We start from the raw sequence: 17,970 nt of genomic DNA, 5'->3' as shown, positions 1-17,970 counted from the left end.
TTGGCAAAAGTTCCCTTTTAATATTGTAAACAACAACTATCAAGTCAGTGGCTGTAGCTGACAAATAAAAAAGCCAAAGTGTCCTTGTGATGGACTCTGCGCACAGAATAACACTTCATTCTTTAGAATTAAAGGGGTACTCCGCTGGAAAACATTTTTCTTTAATTAAATTAACTGGTGCCAGATAGTTAAACAGATTTCTAATTTACTTTTAATATTAAAAAATCTTAATCCTTCTAGTACTTGTCAGATGCTGTATGCTCCACAGGAAGTTCTGTCTGACCACAGTGTTCTCTGCTGACACCCCTGTCCATTTTAGGAACTGTGCAGAGTAGGAGCAAATCCCCATTGCAAATCTATGCTGCTCTGGACAGTTCCTAACACAGACAGAGGTGTCAGCAGAGAGCACTGTGGTCAGACTGAAAGGAAATGCAAAAAGAAAATAACTTCCTGTGGAGCATACTGAAGCCTATAAGTACTAAAAGGATTAAGATTTTTTTTTATAGAAGTAATTTACAGATCTTTTTAACTTTCTGGCACCAGCTGATTTAAAAAACAATGTTTTCCAGAGGAGTACCCCTTCAAGAGCTGCAACCCTGCTTATTAATCTTTAAGAGCACCTGTCGTCAAACCATATTTTCTAAATAACTTAGATTATATTCCCTAACTACTCCTAACACCCCTCCTGCATTTAAAAAGCTTTAAAAAGCTCTGTATCATACCTTTCCCCTTGCTCACATTGTGTGAGCTCCCGGAAGAAGAAAGTGGGCGTTCCCCAGCAGCATTCCGCAACATCACTGAAGTCTGCGAGAGCTGTGCCTCACCATCACCCACACACTCTTCCATAGTTTGGTCTCCTGCCAGGCCAGGAGGAGACCAAACTAACTGTTTAACTTGCGCAGGGAACAGAACAGAACCACCTAGTGGCCGTTTTTTTTAATCACACTAAAAACATATAAAGGTTGAGAATTTTAAGAGCAAATAAAGAACAAGGTGTCTAATATTAAAAGTTTAGTTTGGTGACAGATACTGTTTAAGTGAAACTACATATAAAATAGCAATAGGAACAAACAACAGAAAACAAAGAAAACTGAGTTACATTATTTGCTAATATTTAGGATATTTAGGGTTAGTAAACAAACTTTGCCAGTTTTTAACATAAAGTAGCAATTGGTTAAAGCTCAACTATAATGCACAATAGATTGTTGTATCTGCCACTCTTGAAACAATTGGGTGGGGCTTTACATAAATAAGAAAAAAACTACTATATATTACACCTCCTATTCCACAAAAATAACTTCAAATTAAAGCTCAGTACTGCACATGATATAGAGTGAGATAAGAGAAAGGAAAAAGCCGGAGACTCACCATTCGTATGTCTTCAGACTTCTTTTATTGAGGCGACAAGCTCCGTTTTGCACTGTCTAGTGCTTCATCTGGCCATACAACCTCGTCTGGATATGTGCACCTTATATACAGGTAAAACCCTTCTAGTGACCACCCACACACGTGATTGGTAACATCAGAGGAACAGGTGGAATACTCACAAACACACTGCTTTGTCTGCTCTATCATTTAACCCTAGAGGGCCTGTTGCATTGGACCTGATAATCCAATGCAATTCCCATTGGAGAAGCTTCTTCTCTGTGTTTACTCCATATTTGGGTTCCACTTTCTCCAAACCATAGAATTGCAGGACCTCTTGGTTATTGTCATGCGTTTCTGCTACATGGGACATAAGACGGGGCGCCCCTTGCTTACCCGTGCTATGTTTTTTGTTTTACAAGTTATTAACTCATTCACTGAATGACGAATAGGTCCTATTCTTAGATGCCTGCTAGCCAAATTAAACTTGCAAAAATAGCAATTTTTACATTTCAAATTGCCTTTAGGAGTTGAGTCTGTCAGCCATGTAGTTTTTAAATCTTGCTCCTTATTGTGCTCTTTTCTTATGATGTCTCCTATAGTGTTGTTCTTTTTGTAAGTTATTCTTGGTTTTCTAACTGCTACACTTTTTATTATTTCGTCTGACTCTAGTACGTACCAATTTCTCCTTATGGCCGCTTCAATAAATTTATTCATTGGAGAATTATTAAAAACAAAAGTAAATCGCTTTTCTGACTTTTGTTTAATTTTGTCACATAATAATTCACTTCTTTCTTTCCTCTCTGCTTTTTGTCTACTTTTTGTTATTAACTCATTAGGATAAGCTCTTTCTCTTTTAGTCTGGCCTCTAATTCATCTGCCTGTTTTCTATAAGTTTCATCTTTGGTGTTACCGTATTTCGTTTCAATCTAATAAATTGACCGTATGGTATTCCTTTCTTTATTGTACATTGATGTGAACCCTTATAATGCAGTAAGGTATTTCCGGCCACTTCCTTCCTGTATCCCTCTGTGATTAGAATATTTTCTGTATTTTTTATCCTTACATCCAAGAAGTCTAGTGTGTCACCTCCATATTGATACGTAAAAGACATGTTCACACTATTAATTTAGTTGAGATATGTAACAAAGTCACTGTACTGTTGTTCAGTTCCAGACCGGATTACCAATATGTCATCCACATACCTAGCATAATTTTTTATATATTGTAGATATGGGTTCGTTTGAGTATAGATAGTTATTTTCAAAAATAACCAGGAATAAATTTGCGTATGTACAAGAGACTGGAGTCCCCATAGGGGTTCTGGTCTCCTGTCTATACCATTTCTCTGCATATTTAAACGTGTTATTATTCAGAACGAATTAAAGACCCTCGCAAATGAAGTCAATGAAACTGTTTGATTTTTCTGTCTGTGACAAATATTCTCTTACAGCCTGTACACCCGCATCATGCAGGATGCGGGTGTACAGGCTAACCACATCAATCGAGTAGATTTTAAAACCCACTTCCCAGTACATCTCTTCTACCATCTGCAAGAGATGCCTCGTGTCCTTGATGTAGGACAGGATGGAGGACAGCAGGGGGTTTAGAAGCCAATCTAGGTATTGTGAAAGATGCTCCGTCACCGAGCCGATCATCGCCACAATGGGTCTGCCAGGGGGTCGACTCAGTGATTTGTGCACCTTCGGGAGGTGGTACCATTTTGCGGCTCTGGGTCTCAGGGATTAATTTCTCGGCCTCCTCTTTTGAGATAGTTCCTCTCTTGACATGCTTATGGAGGAGAGACCTCAGACCCTACAGAATCTTTCCCATGGGGTTTGCGGTGAGGCCAGTGTACGTTGCTCGATCAGATAGCTGCCTTTCAGCTTCCTCACTGTAGTGCTTTTTGTCTTGCACCACTACACTGCCCCCTTTATCCGCACATATCACCACGAGATCATCCCTCTTTTTTAATACTTCAAGGGCTTGCATCTCTGCTGGGGTGAGATTCGAATGAGATTGGGGATACAGTACCGATTTTACGTCCTGCTTAACGGCTCTAGAAAAAAGATCTATGCTGCTGCCTTGAGGGATATGTGGATTAAACTTTGATTTTTTTGCCCTTAGGGAAATATACTTTATCACAAGTGCCGCTTTCGAGTGTGTCCACTTCTCCACACCCTGTGGCTAGCATAGTAACACATTCTCTACCTGCTGTATCAAAATTACTAGGAAAAAAACCCAGTTGACCAATCTCCACAGGATTCTCTCCCTCTAATCGCTCTTGCTCATAAGGGGGTTTATTACAGAAGAATTTATACAGCCCTATTTCGCGAATGGCCCTAGCTAGGTCTATTTCAAAAAGTGTCTCATTGAAATTCTCTACCAGTCCATAATTAAAGGGGTACTCCGCCCCTAGACATCTTATCCCCTATCCAAAGGATAGGGGATAAGATGTCAGTACGCCGCGGTCCCGCTGCTCGGGAGCCCCGGGATCCCCGCTGCGGCACCACGCTCTCATTACAGCACAGAGCGAGCACGTAATGACGCGCACTACAGGGGCCGGAGCATCATTACGTCATGGCTCTGCCCCTCGTGACATCACAACCCGCCCCTTTCCAGACAAGTCTACACGCCCCCTGCCATAGACTTGCATTAAGGGGACGGGCCGTGATGTCACGAGGGGCGGAGCCATGACGTCACGTGGCTCTGTCCCCTGTATCGCCCGTCATTACGCACAGAGCAAACTCGCTCTGTGCAGTAATGATAGCGCAGTGCCGCAGCGGGGATCCCGGGGCTCCCCAGCAGCGGGACCGCGACGTACTGACATCTTATCTCCTTTGGATAGGGGATAAGATGTCTAGGGGCGGAGTACCCCTTTAAGTCCTTTGGACAAAACAGAAATGGTTGCGGGGTCTAGTATTTCTTCTGTAAGATTTATGACATCAGTCTCTATTCTGCTTGCTTCCAGACTGCAGCTTTTCTTTTCTTCCTCTGCTCTTGTATTGGTAATCCTTCGGCCTCTCTTTCTTTTTCTGCTTCTTCTTGTGTGTCTTTTTTTCTTTCTAAAGGGATAGTAGTAGGGGCAGACTCTAGAACCTTTTGTTGCTGTTCAGATTGAGTGAGCTCGATAACATTGGGAGGAATTTAATATGCGTTTTTTTTACTATCGCTTGTTCCTTTCTACGTCTTCTGATTTGATTTCTTTTTATTTGTGGTTTTTATGTTCGAACCTTGTTGTTGTATCTTATTATGCCAAGAAAAAACTATCGAATTCATAGTCTTTTTTGTCCCTCAAAAATGTATCTAGTTTTTTTGTTTTTATTTCTTCTTGCATTTTAATAATTTTATTTTCAAGTTTAGAGAAAAGGGTAAGAGACTTTTCGCTGTACGCTCTTTTTGCGTATTCCTCTTTAACCTTCAATAGGTCATCAGTGATTTTATTATATTCAATTCTTGTGTGGGTCAGTACGATGGGTAGCAATTTTAACGAATGCTCATGTAGTGCCTGGCAGAAATGAATACTGGGTCATCTTGAAATACTGCTGAAGACTTAAACGCTCTCAGGCCTCTCGGGACCAGTTCACACTGGGCATAAGATTGTAACGAGTCCAGAAGCAGGCAACTTCTTTTTCAGATAAGGACTGAATTCGATGTTCCAGGGTCTTGGTACTTATGATTTCCACCTCATCTCTGACATTACAGTCCAAAGTACCCCCCCCCCCCCCCCACTTCCTCTCTCCCTGTGTGAGTATCGCAGAATTGAATTTCTCCAGGGTCCCGTTAGATTCCAGCTCCATATCTTATGGCTTTTTTGCGTCTCCTTTGGTCGTGTGCTCTGGGCTTAAAAAAATGGTAGACAGTTCTCAAATGTATTTAGACAGGAGATCCCGGAACTACAGAGACCATAGGGGGTGGATAGGGACTCAGATCCGAGTCCCTATCCACCCCCTATGATCTCTGTAGTGCAGGGCTCTCCTGTCTAACTGCACATGATATATTGAAGAGATTAGTGGCAACATATGCCATAAGATGCCAATGTATAGCAAGTGCACCAAACATGTGTTCACATGCATTCAGTTATCACCAGAATAGACGCAACACATCATCTTCATTGTGTGTGCCGACACACGCTATTTTATAGTGCATATTACTACATCACTACCTCAATTGTCTAGAGGGGCAAATAATCAAACTTCAGTGTGCACTAATCATCAAACACTGTACACCTCATCACATAATCTAAACCACATGTACACATCTTGTCTTATAAATATTTTGTTAATTAATATGGTAAAACCATCATCCCAGTTATCAGCTCAGCTTGTTGACATGTCAAGCAATCATCCAGCCAGCAGGAAGCGCTGCAGAGCAGGAGGAAAGAGAAACAGGAGACAGCTTTCTGTACAGGCTTTGGCTATATGCTCCTTATACTCTGCATCACATGACATGTAAAGAGATTTATCTCATTAGGCATCATTTAGAATTTCCTTTTAAATCTTAAAAAAACATTGAACACAGGCAAAATGGATAAACAGACTTTTTGCTAACCTCATATCCTGACAGCACCTGATAGCACTCTGTTGGAAGAAGTCTTCCATTTCTCCTAACTTTAATGTTTAATAGGGTTTTCTGGCATGGAAAAAAACTGAACATAATAAAGACGAAGCAAAATAAGAAAAAAACGATTCCTGATTAATTCCCCTACTAAACCAGCACTGGCACTCTTGACAGCTGTTGGAAAATGTTTACTAGGCTGCACATATAACCAAGTGACCACTACTATCAGTTACTAAATAGTTAAGCTATGGCACTGCCTGCCTTAATACCATAGATAAATTACAATCAAGATGACTCTGGGATGCCCTTGGATATTAAAGCTTAGTAGGCCCTTTCTTCTAAATTTAATAAACCTTTTTTACTCTAAAAGTAATGGGAGAAAGAATTTTCTCATAGCTTTGGGAGGAAGTAACTAGCCAACAAAAAATAAGCCACATAAAAACTAATCTTAATGATCAGACATCTACTTCCTGTTCTATAAAGTAAAAAAAAGCCAATGAAGTGCAGTGTAGAGCACAAACAGCTGCACCTCTTTAACTCCATGATTTTTATGGATTTCACTAAGAAATGTTCAGATACTCTGCTGCCTTTTTATGGCAGATTGGCAACCACTCAACACAGGTCACCTGTGCCAGGGGTCACAGGAGCTCCACTTTTTTATGTTGTGCGCAGAGAGGTAACAAGAGTAAGGCACCCCAGAGATACAGGTAGGCACCGCCAAAACTCAGTTACACATAAAACATATATTTATTTTCTAAATGTCAAATATTTTGTATCACCATGTCCATAATGACTTAGGTTAAAAAAAAGTATATTTTATTTATCCTGCTCAGTGAACACTGTAAGCAAGAATAAAAAAAATAAAAAAACAACGCAAGAATGGAATTTGTCCCAGAAAAAAAAAGTCCTCACCAAGTTCGATGTCCGGCATAGTTTCCCTCTGGAGTGCACTGAAGGGAAACTGATGCTAGAACTCATCCCATTTGAATGGGAGAGTTCACAATCATCCAGCGTCTCAATTTTGACGCTGAATGGTTGGACACATCGAAGGGCTCCGGACAGGGGAACTCAGTTTGCTGCGCTTCCCTTTCCGGCATCCAGAAACAATGGACAGCGGATAACATACAACTGATGAATGTTGTCATCAGTTATGGCAGCAGTTGCATTGAGTTGCCATATGAGCTGCCTTATAGGTTATAGGTCTTGGAATGTGACGACACATTTATATATAAATAAATATAGATATATATAAATTTGGTTCTAAATAGTGTTGCTCGCGAATATTCGCAATTCGAATTTTATTCGCGAATATCGCATATTCGCGAATTCGCGAATATTCGCGAATATAGCGCTATATATTCGTAATTACGAATATTCGTTTTTTGATTTTTTTTTATATATATTTTTTTTTCACAGTACACATCACAGTGATCATCCCTCTCTGCTTCCAGCTTATGTAGTGTAAGAAGGCTCTAATACTACTGTGTGAGACTGGTGTGCGAATTTTCGCATATGCGAAAATCTGCATATGCTAATTTTCGCATATGCGAATTTTCGCATATGTTAATTTTGTATATACAATTTTTCGCATATGTAAATCTTCGCATGCGCGAATATTCGCAAATGCGAAAATAAAACAAGACTATTACGAATATGCGAATATTCGCGAATATGACGAATATTCGTCCATATATTCGCGAATATTCGCGAATTCGAATATGGCCTATGCCGCTCAACACTAGTTCTAAACTATATTAATTTAGTTTATTAACTGGTGAGTTGAAAGTGCAAAAAAAATTAACACCTACCCCCCACCCCCCCAAAAAAAATCATCATAAATTATAGCAGTAAGTGAGAAAAATGAAGAAAGTTAGGCAATAAGGCCAAATTGGCTTGGTCACTAAGTGGTCACTAAACGGTCAAGACAACAATTTAACTAAAGGTGTGCTCAATTAATGAACAGATTTATGTCTATTTTTATTATTCCATCCAAGCTGTTTTATCTGAACAAAATTATGGAGTATCTAACCCAGAGAATATACTGGGTTAAAGTGAGGTTGAATAGCTGTAAAAAGAAGGGTAACATTTGTTTTTAGGATAGGTATGTCTAAGTTCTGCCCATTACAATTGTATTTCCATTGCGCTCCAGCGTGCAATGGAGGCGGGGAGCCGGCTAGTCCAGCTTCCCTACCACAGTAATATTACTGACCCAGGAACCCACTTCTGTGACATGAGAGCCAGGTGAGGAGCAGAACGCTTATATTCTCCACTCCACCCCCCCCCCCACCCGCCAGCTCTTACGTCACTGAAGGGGTGGGTTGGGGCACAATATTGCTGAGGCAGGGGAGCTGGGTGAGTCGTCTCCCTGCCTCCATTTTGCGCTTTAGCGCAATGGCAATGCAATTGTAACAGGAAAAACTTAGGACATACCTATCCTAAAAACTCAGGTTACCCTTCTCTTTAAAGCTATTTGCCTGCACTATAACCCAGTAAATTTTGTTTAGTGTGGGAAATAGTTGTCAGATTCTCTTTAAAGGAGGTGCAAATACAGAAGAAATGGTGGCACCCAAAAATAAATACAGTAAATAAAAGTCTGCAAATTTATGTTCACATTTCCAATTTCACAGTGTTTGTGTATTTTTTTTCTACTGATTCAAACTAAAAGAATAACGCCATACAGGAGTCAGAATTTCACAGCATTTTAGCACTGAGCCTAAAATCCAAAATAAAATAATGGAATCTGTAAATGATATTCTTTCTGTGTTGTTTGTATGTCTTTGTATTGTATTTTATTTATGTGAAGAAAACATGGCTTAAATAGTAGATTTCAATGCAGTGGATGTTTTAGATGTTTTTGAAAAACATCTAATCATATTTGCACAAACCAGAAGGTCACTATTCCTGACATTGTCATATTCGCCTTAATGTATTTTATTGTCAAGCAATCAATACTTCAAAAACATCTAGGAAACAAACCATTTAACCTTTCTTTCCATACTGTATTAGACTTTATACTGTCTACATTTGAGGAAATCTCTTTTTAGCAAATAATACATTGTGTGTCTTATTGCAGTACTCACATAGAGTATTACACTTTGCCGTTCTATTGTTAGCACACAATTATATTACTATGTCTGCAGTATTGATCAAGCTGAAACCACCGCAGCAAAAAGCCATCAGCAGAAGAGTTACTCACTGTGGATTTCCAAATCACTAAAGCAAGGTAGTATGTTGCCATCTAGTGGTTTCAGATAGTCTATGTCAAGAAAAGGGAATTTTCAGTTTAGTTCAAAAGTTTCAAATTTAAAGTTCCCTGCATCACAATGCATACATAACAGTTTATTAAATAAAAAGGGATGTAAAAATGACTTATGCAAAGCTATTACCATTAAAGGGGTACTCCGGCGCTAAGACATCTTATCCCCTATCCAAAGGATAGGGGATAAGATGCCTGACCGCGGGGGTCCCGCCGCTGGGGACCCCCGTCATCTTCCACGCAGCACCCCGTTAGCATCAGCCCCCGGAGCGTGCTCGCTCCGGGTCTGATTACTAGCGATCACAGGGACGGAGCATAGTGACGCCCCGTGTGACATCACGGCTCCGCCCCCTCAATGCAAGCCTATGGAGGGGGCGTGATGCCCCCGCGGTCAGGCATCTTATTCCCTATACGCGGTCAGGCATCTTATCCTCTATCCTTTGGATAGGGGATAAGATGTCTTACCGCCGGAGTACCCCTTTAAGTAGGGCTGTTTCTAGCAATGGGCAACTGCCCAAAGCACTAAAAGGATAAAGGGTGGGGGACACCAGGGGACCTTCTGAGGGGATTCCATGAGGGGATCTGTTATGGGAAAATAGAAGTGTACCTGCTTTTACTATAGATCTATGTATCTAATGCTTAACCCCTTAAGGATGGGAGCATTTTTTGCACACCTGACCACTTTCAATTTAAGCATTAATAACTCTGGGATGCTTTTACTTTTCAATCTGATTCAGAGATAGTTTTTTCATGGCATATTCTACTTTATGTGAGTGGAAAATTTTTGTCGATACTTGCATCATTTCTCATAGAAAAATTCAAAAATTTGATGAAAAATTTGAAAATGTTGAATTTACTTTGAAGCTTTCTGCTTGTGAGAAAAATAGACATACCAAATAAATTCTATATTGATTTGCATATACAATATGTCTGCTTTATGTTTGCATCATAAAGTTGATATGTTTTTACTTTTGGAAAACATTAGAGGGCTTCAAAGTTCAGCAGCAATTTTTAAATTTTTCACAAAATTTTCAAAATCGGAATTTTTCAGGGACCAGTTCAGTTTGAAGTGGATTTGAAGGGCCTTTATATTAGAAATACCCCATGAATGACCCCATTATAAAAACTGCACCCCTCAATGTATTCAAAATGACATTCAGTAAGTGTGTTAACCCTTTAGGTGTTTCACCATAGGCGTGCGCAGCCTACTGCATTAGGGTGTGCACCCTAAAGCACAAACTCACTCCGCGCACGCGTGTGTGTGTGTTTATGTATATATATATATACACATACATACATATACACATACACACACACTCTCTTGCTTGCATAGTGTAGGCGGATTGGATCCAGGGCCGGTTTTAGGCTTAGCATGGCCCTGGGCAAAATCAGAAGTGGGGTCCCAAAAGTTGTAATAGTGCACTAATCAGATTAGCACATTTTTGGTCACTTCAAATACCATAAAAAATATCTAAAAAGCAAAAAAAAAAAAAAAATGGTACCGATAAAAACTACAAATCACAGCGCTAAAAATGACCCTCATACATCCCCATATACAGAAAAATAAAAGTGCTATAGGGATCAAAATAGTACAATTTTATATTTTTGTATAGTTCCCCCACATTAGGTTGGCAGCATAGTTCCCCCACATTAGGTTGGCAGTATAAATCTCCCACATTAGGATGGAAATATATTTCCCCCACATTAGGTTGGCAGTATAGTTCCCCCACATTAGGTTAGTAGTACAGTTCCCCCACATTAGGTTGACAGTATAGTTCCCCCACATTATGTGGTAGTATAGTTCCCCCACATTAGGTTAGTAGCACAGTTCCTCCACATTAGGTGCAGTACAGTTCTCCCACATTAGGTGCAGTACAGTTCCCCCACATTAGGTGCAATATAGTTCCCCCACATTAGGTGCAATGTAGTTCCCCACATTAGGTGCAGTACAGTTCCCTCACATTAGGTGCAATATAGTTCCCCCACATTAGGTGCAGTACAGTTCCCCCACATTAGGTGCAATATAGTTCCCCCACATTAGGTGCAGTACAGTTCCCCCACATTAGGTGCAATATAGTTCCCCCACATTAGGTGCAGTATAGTTATAATTGTAGGGAGGAGGACAAGTCTAGAATTTACCATGAGGCTTACGGGACTAATTCTACCCCTGATCTTATATTTGCCAAGGGGTTCAATGGGCGGAGCCAAAGGGTTGTCAAAATTAGGTTTTGCCTAGAGTGTCAAAAATCCATGCACCAGCCCTGACTAGACCTCCCACTTGTGTGTATGTTTGCTGGTGTTTATGGGGATGCATTTGATGTGGATTTGAAAAAAAATTGTAAGTTGAATGGTAAAACTCATGTTTTTCTTTACTTGGCAAACAGAAGAACGCTTTTACTATAAGATGGTGGCACAGAGGGGGGAATATTCCAAATAGAATTTTTTTTTTGCACCAGATTGGTTGAAAAAGTGATGCGGCACCCAACAAGCTTGGAGCAGCATGCACGTTGTAGTTTTGGGTCTGCAGCTGACCCAAAACTAGGACTCCCAGCATGTTGCACCATAATCTAAATTGTACTCCTATATAGTGCAAGATGTAAGGAGTTGTAGTTTTGGTCATCATAGATTGTATCAGGGCATGCTGGGAATTGTAGTTGGTAACTGCACCTCCCAGCATTGCATTCCTTCAAGGAATGCAATGCTGGGATTTTTAGTTACCAACTACAATTCCCAGCATGCCCTGATACAATATATGGTGACCAAAACTACAACTCCCATTATGTTGCACTGGGGGTGCTGTGTGTGTGTGTGTGTGTGAGGTGCTGTGTATGAGTGTGGGGGGTGCTGTGTGTGTGAGGTGCTGTGTGTGTGTGTGAGGTGCTGTGTATGAGTGTGGGGGGTGCTGTGTGTGTGTGTGTGTTTGAGGGGTGCTATGGGTGCTGTGTGGGGGGATTGGGCACATAATACATACATAATATAAAATATATACAAAATACATTTAAAAAAATGTTATTTCAGCTACCGGGTCGGTGCTGTAGTAGTTTTTAGTATATTTGCTGGTAGAAGAGCACGGACTGCAGAGAGTGGGCCGTGTCCCGTGTATCAGAACAAAGGAAAAAAGAAAGTTGCCTCTTTCAAGGTGCTTGTAGTATTAAAACATCAAACCTTTAATATGTATGCATTAAAAATAGAAAAGGTGGACATCAATTATAAAAGAGAAGCGAAACTCCAACACGTTTTGAGCAAAATGTCGCTCTTAATCATGGCTATATGTAGCCCAAAACACACTGGAGTTTCACTTTTCTTTTATGATGTCCACCTTTTTCTATTTTTAATGTATACAGATTAAAGGTTTGATGGTTTAATACTACATGCACCATTATCCTTGGAAGAGCTGGAGGAAACTTTCTTTTTTCTTTTGTTCTGATTCATAATACATATATACATACGTCATACATACATACACACATCATACATGCATAACCTACATATATATATATATATATATATATATATATATATACACACACACACACACACACACACACACATACATACATAATGCATAAATACATACTATATGCATACAAACATCATACATATATAATACATACACACATCATACATGCATAACCTACACACATATATTTATATACACACACATACATACATAATGCATAAATACATACTATATGCATACAAACATCATACATATATAATACATACACACATCATACATGCATAACCTTCACACGTTCCTTGGTCTTCATACAGGTTCATACGCTCAAGGCTTGCATACTGTTTCTGAAGCTTATGGGATTTCATACTGGTCACGGCATTTATACAACCCAGGGCATTTATACGGCTCATACGCTCATGGCTTTATTTTTGGTCACACGCTCAGGGCTTTTAGACGGTTCACACACTTATATTATCATACTGGTTCATACGTTTGTGGCGTTACGGTCCTTACGCTCATGGCATTTATACTGTCCTTTGCCCAAGGTATTTACACTGTCATACGTTCATAGCTTTCACACTGTCATTCGCTCATGGCATTTATACTGTGCATTCGTTTGACATTATACCATTCTCACGCTCATAGCATGTACACTGTTTACACGGCATACTCCTGACGGTTCTGTTACATCGATACATTCAATAGTACACTCGCACAACTATAGCCGTCACCCTGCGCATGTGTTAGACGTTGTAACCACGCATGTTTTCCAGTTGTACTAAATGTCTGTTAGTTCACCGGAAGTTCCGGACATAATTACTTTTCGAATTGCATCATGTACGCCACCAAGTCATTCTCACTCATTGCCACCACACAGTTCGTATCATGGGCATATGCCACCACGCGGTTATAATAGCTTTTCCTGCGGCTGATAGGTCATACAGGTTACTGGAGTAGTTGCACCATGGTAGTCACCAAGTCAGTATCACAATCACATTTTAGCACTGTAAGTTGACATCTGATAGTCAGCCTCTACCTTTATGCCTGCCATGTCCTCTGGGGGTGGCACCACGCAGGTAATTGCTACTTCAAAGCAATAACTATACGACACATAGGTGGTTGTTTACCCTTTATGCCTGCCACGTTTGCAGGGGTCGGTATCACACAAGTTATTGTTACTGACACATCTTCAGAGCAATAATATTTCGACATGTAGGTGGTTCTTTACCCGTTATTCCTGCCACGACTGCAGGGGGAGGCACCACATAGGATATTGTTACCGACACGTCTTCAGAGCAATAACATTACGACACACAAGTGGTTGGTTACCCTTTATGCCTGCCACGTCTTCAGGGGAGGCACCATGCAGGTTATTGTTACTGACACATCTTCAAAGCAATAACACCTCGAATCATAGGCTGTTGTACACCTGTTATACCTGCCACGTCTGCAGGGGGATGCACCACGTAATTGTTGCTACTGACACGTCTTCAGAGCAACAACATCACGCTTCACAGTTAGTTGCTACTGACACATCTTCAGAGCAATAACTATATGACACATAGGTGGTTTACCTGTTATGCCTGCCACGTCTGCAGGGGTCGGTATGACGCAGTTATTTGCTACTGACACGTCTTCAGAGCAATAACTATACGACACATAGGTGGTTGTTTACCCGTTATTCCTGCCACGTCTGCATGGGGTAGGCACCACGTAGGGTATTGTTACTGACACGTCATCAGAGCAATAACATTACGACACACACAAGTGGTTGTTTACCCTCTATGTCTGCCTTGTCTTCAGGGGAAGCACCAAGCAGGTTATTGTAACTGACAACTTCAGAGCAATAACATCTCGAATTATGGGCTGTTGTACACCCGTTATACCTGCCACGTCTGCAGGGAGATGCACCATGCAATTGTTGCTACTGACACGTCTTCAGAGCAACAACATCACGCTTCACAGGCTGTTGTATACCCGTTCTACCTGCCACGTCTGCAGGGGAGGGCACAGCGCAACTGTTATCACTGACACGTCTTCTGAGCAACTACATCACGACAAATAGGCGCTTGTATACGCTTCATACCTGCCACGCCTGCAGGAGGATACACCGCGAAGGTATTGTCACGAACACGTTTGTCACAGAAATAATTTCATGACACACAGGTGGTTGCAAAGAACAAAAATATAATATATAAATAAAATTAAAATAAAAAAGCCTTAGGTCCATAGCCACAATGGTTGCGTAGGATCTGACACGTCCATAGTCACGATGGTACACGGGATCTGTTTAGTCCACAGGCATGATGGTTCGCATACAGAACTCTCGCATTTATGGGTATGTTGGTTGCCCAGGGACTGGTCATTTCTACAGGCATGATGGCGATGAAAGGATCGGTAAATCGCAGCGGGACGTCACTCCTAAGATCACTGAGTGGGTAGCTTGTCCGTTGAAGGTATGGTTTAGTCAGGCAAGTTGCTTATTCGAGGGTAGTTTGATTACAGGAGATATGGCTCCACAAGGTTATCATCACCAAGTCTGTCAGGTAGCATGTTGTGTGTCACTTTCTAACAGTTTTATTTTTGCCCCCTTTTTTTATTCCTACCAGGTTCATTTTTGCCCACTAAAGGCGTACCCTCTGTCGCGGTCATTGGGCACAAATCTGACCGTTAGGTTTAGTGTAATGTTTCCATACAGGTACGTATGTATTACTGTAACCACGTGCACGAGTGTGAAGCCCTGAACCCAAGTGTGAAGCCTATTGGCTGTATTTGTGTGAAGGGCGGGAGCATCTCCACCCCCACACATCCAGGCGGGGCGTCAAGTAGTTGCAGGTAGGCGCGGGGGTATATAACGCCCCTGCTCCTATGGGAGGGGCGTACGTGTCGTTTTGCGGACCCCTCCCAACCCTCCCTCTTTTTCAAATCATCCATTACAGGGTATGCCCACTAAAGGCGTACCCTCCGTCACGGTCATTGGGCACAAATCTGACCGTTATGTTTAGTGTAATGTTTCCATACAGGTACGTTTGTATTACTGTAACCACGAGCACGAGTGTGAAGCCCTGAACACAAATGACACTTTCTCAAATTCTCACTCAGGCTTACGCCCTCCTGGGACTAATTTCCCAAACTCGGGAACCCTAATTTAAAATTTTACTTTCATTAATTTCAGTTAAAAGTTGTAAATTTGGGAGAAATCAAAAAATAATGTGGATTAAGACCACAGTCATTGGGTCAGTTTAGGGTTAATATAGTGCATTTCCATTCATAAACTATCTAATAGTTGGATACATGGCTTCTCTTGTCCGAATGCCACTTATATTTTCTATAGGAATAATTACTTATGAATCCAACTCTATTAGATCATTGTATTATTGTACTATCCCAATGCTGCTGTTAAAATATCACATTAACACCCCACCCCCCACCCCCGACGTTTCGCCAGCCGTAACCGGCTTTATCAAGGGTCGAGGTGCTAAGGGCATTTTAAAGGAGTACTCCCATGGAAAACGTTTTTTTTTTTTTTTTTTAATCAACCGGTGCCAGAAAGTTAAACCGATTTGTAACTCACTTCTATTAAAAAATCTTAATCCTTCAAGTACTTTTTAGGGGCTGTATACTAAAGAGAAATCCAAAAAAGAAATGCATTTCCTCTGATGTCATGACCACAGTGCTCTCTGCGGACCTCTACTGTCCATTTTAGGAACTGTCCAGAGCAGGAGAAAATCCCCATAGCAAACATATGCTGCCCTTGACAGTTCCTAAAATGGTCAGCAGAGAGCACTGTGGTCATGACATCAGAGGAAATGCATTTCTTTTTTTGGATTTCTCTTTAGTATACAGCCCCTAAAAACTACTGTAAGGATTAAGATTTTTTAATAGAAGTGATTTACAAATCTGTTTAACTTTCTGGCACCAGTTGATTTAAAAAAAAAAAAAAAAGTTTTCCACGGGAGTACCCCTTTAAGCACATCATTTAAAGGGGTACTCCGGCCCTAAGCCCTAAGATGTCTGATCGCGGGGGTCCCGCCATTGGGGACCCCCACATTCCCTCATGCAGCACCCACCTGTCCCAGCTGCACAAAGTGATAATCACTCCGTGTATGAAGACTTACAACCCCAGGCTGGAGTATCGTGATGCCATGACTCCGCCCCCTTGTGACATCACACCCGAACCCCTCAATGCAAGTCTATGGGAGGGGGCGTGACGTCCAGAGTACCCCTTTAATGCTGTTCTTTTTAATAGTTTTTATTTATTTATTTTTTTTGCATGTAATAGTAATTTTTTGTAATGTATTTTATGTATGATTCTTTTGTAGTTTCTTAAAATAAGCAAACTTTTTCTACCTACCTCATGTTTCCAGCTATAAGAAGAAAAATGTTGTAGATATGGGAAAAGATGAATAGAAAAAGTATTGTACTGAAAAACATGGTCATCCATGAGCCATGATCCTCTCTAAAAACTTTCAGCCGAAGTAAATGACCTGCCAAAAAAAAAGAACATTCAATCATTTAAAACAAAAATGTACCGACATAGGTAATTTACCAATATGCAGTTTAACTTTTTATTTTGCGCACTATTAAAATAAAAAGTGATAGTGTAATAAATACTGTGTAACTAATAGTACTTGTGTCTATGACAAGGGCACACAATATGTACGTAATACAATGTTAAGTATACAACCTAGCCCTCAAATATTGTGAAAATCAAAGCACTTTGTTGAGGTAACATAGAATTAAATAAAAATACATCTTGTGAATAAAGTGAAATTATGCAACCTAGTTAGACAAATGGCTAGCTACTTAAAGGGGTACTCCACCCCTGGACATCTTATCCCCTATCCAAAGACAAATAGCTAGCTACTTAAAGGGGTACTCCACCCCTGGACATCTTATTCCCTATCCAAAGGATAGGGGATAAGATGTCTGATCGTGGGGGTCCCGACGCTGGGGACCCCCGCAATATAGCACGCAGCACCCACCTGTTACTGCTCCGGAAGCGCTGGAGGGTCTGGCTCCCGACCACGGGGACGAAAGATCGTGACATCACGACTCCGCCCCTGTGTGACGTCATGCCCCGCCCCCTCAATACAAGTCTATGGGAGGAGGCATGACAGCCGTCACGAAGTGATAATGAACAGTAAAATGGAAGAGGTAACAAAAGAAACAATACACAGAAAAATGTAGAAATAGGAGTTTTCTAGCTGTACTAACCAAAGCACAAGAAATGTGAGTCCAGTTTGTCTTGTGATTCCTACCCTTAGGAAGGGTTCACACTGCATTTTTGTTTCCATTTCAGTGTTTTCATTACAGTACACTTTATGTA

The 17,970-nt window shown here is 40.8% G+C and overlaps 1 protein-coding gene across 6 annotated transcripts in view; it reads right to left on the bottom strand.

Annotated features, from left to right (window-relative positions):
- The window catches only part of TMEM117 (transmembrane protein 117), a 283,837-nt gene that overhangs the window by 201,202 nt on the left and 64,665 nt on the right, over positions 1-17,970 (bottom strand). For 5 of the 6 annotated variants that reach the window (XM_056573968.1, XM_056573967.1, XM_056573972.1 and 2 more), the window contains exon 3: positions 16,996-17,128. The exons of the other annotated variant lie outside the window; for it this stretch is intronic. In XM_056573968.1, the coding sequence (XP_056429943.1) occupies positions 16,996-17,128 (133 nt within the window). The remainder of the gene's footprint in view (positions 1-16,995; positions 17,129-17,970) is intronic. 6 annotated transcript variants of the gene reach the window in all.

This window comes from Hyla sarda, chromosome 4 (genome assembly GCF_029499605.1).
Source record: "Hyla sarda isolate aHylSar1 chromosome 4, aHylSar1.hap1, whole genome shotgun sequence".
NCBI lineage: Eukaryota > Metazoa > Chordata > Amphibia > Anura > Hylidae > Hyla > Hyla sarda.
Note: the sequence above shows the minus strand (reverse complement) of the source record. Positions and strands in the feature narration are given on the sequence as shown.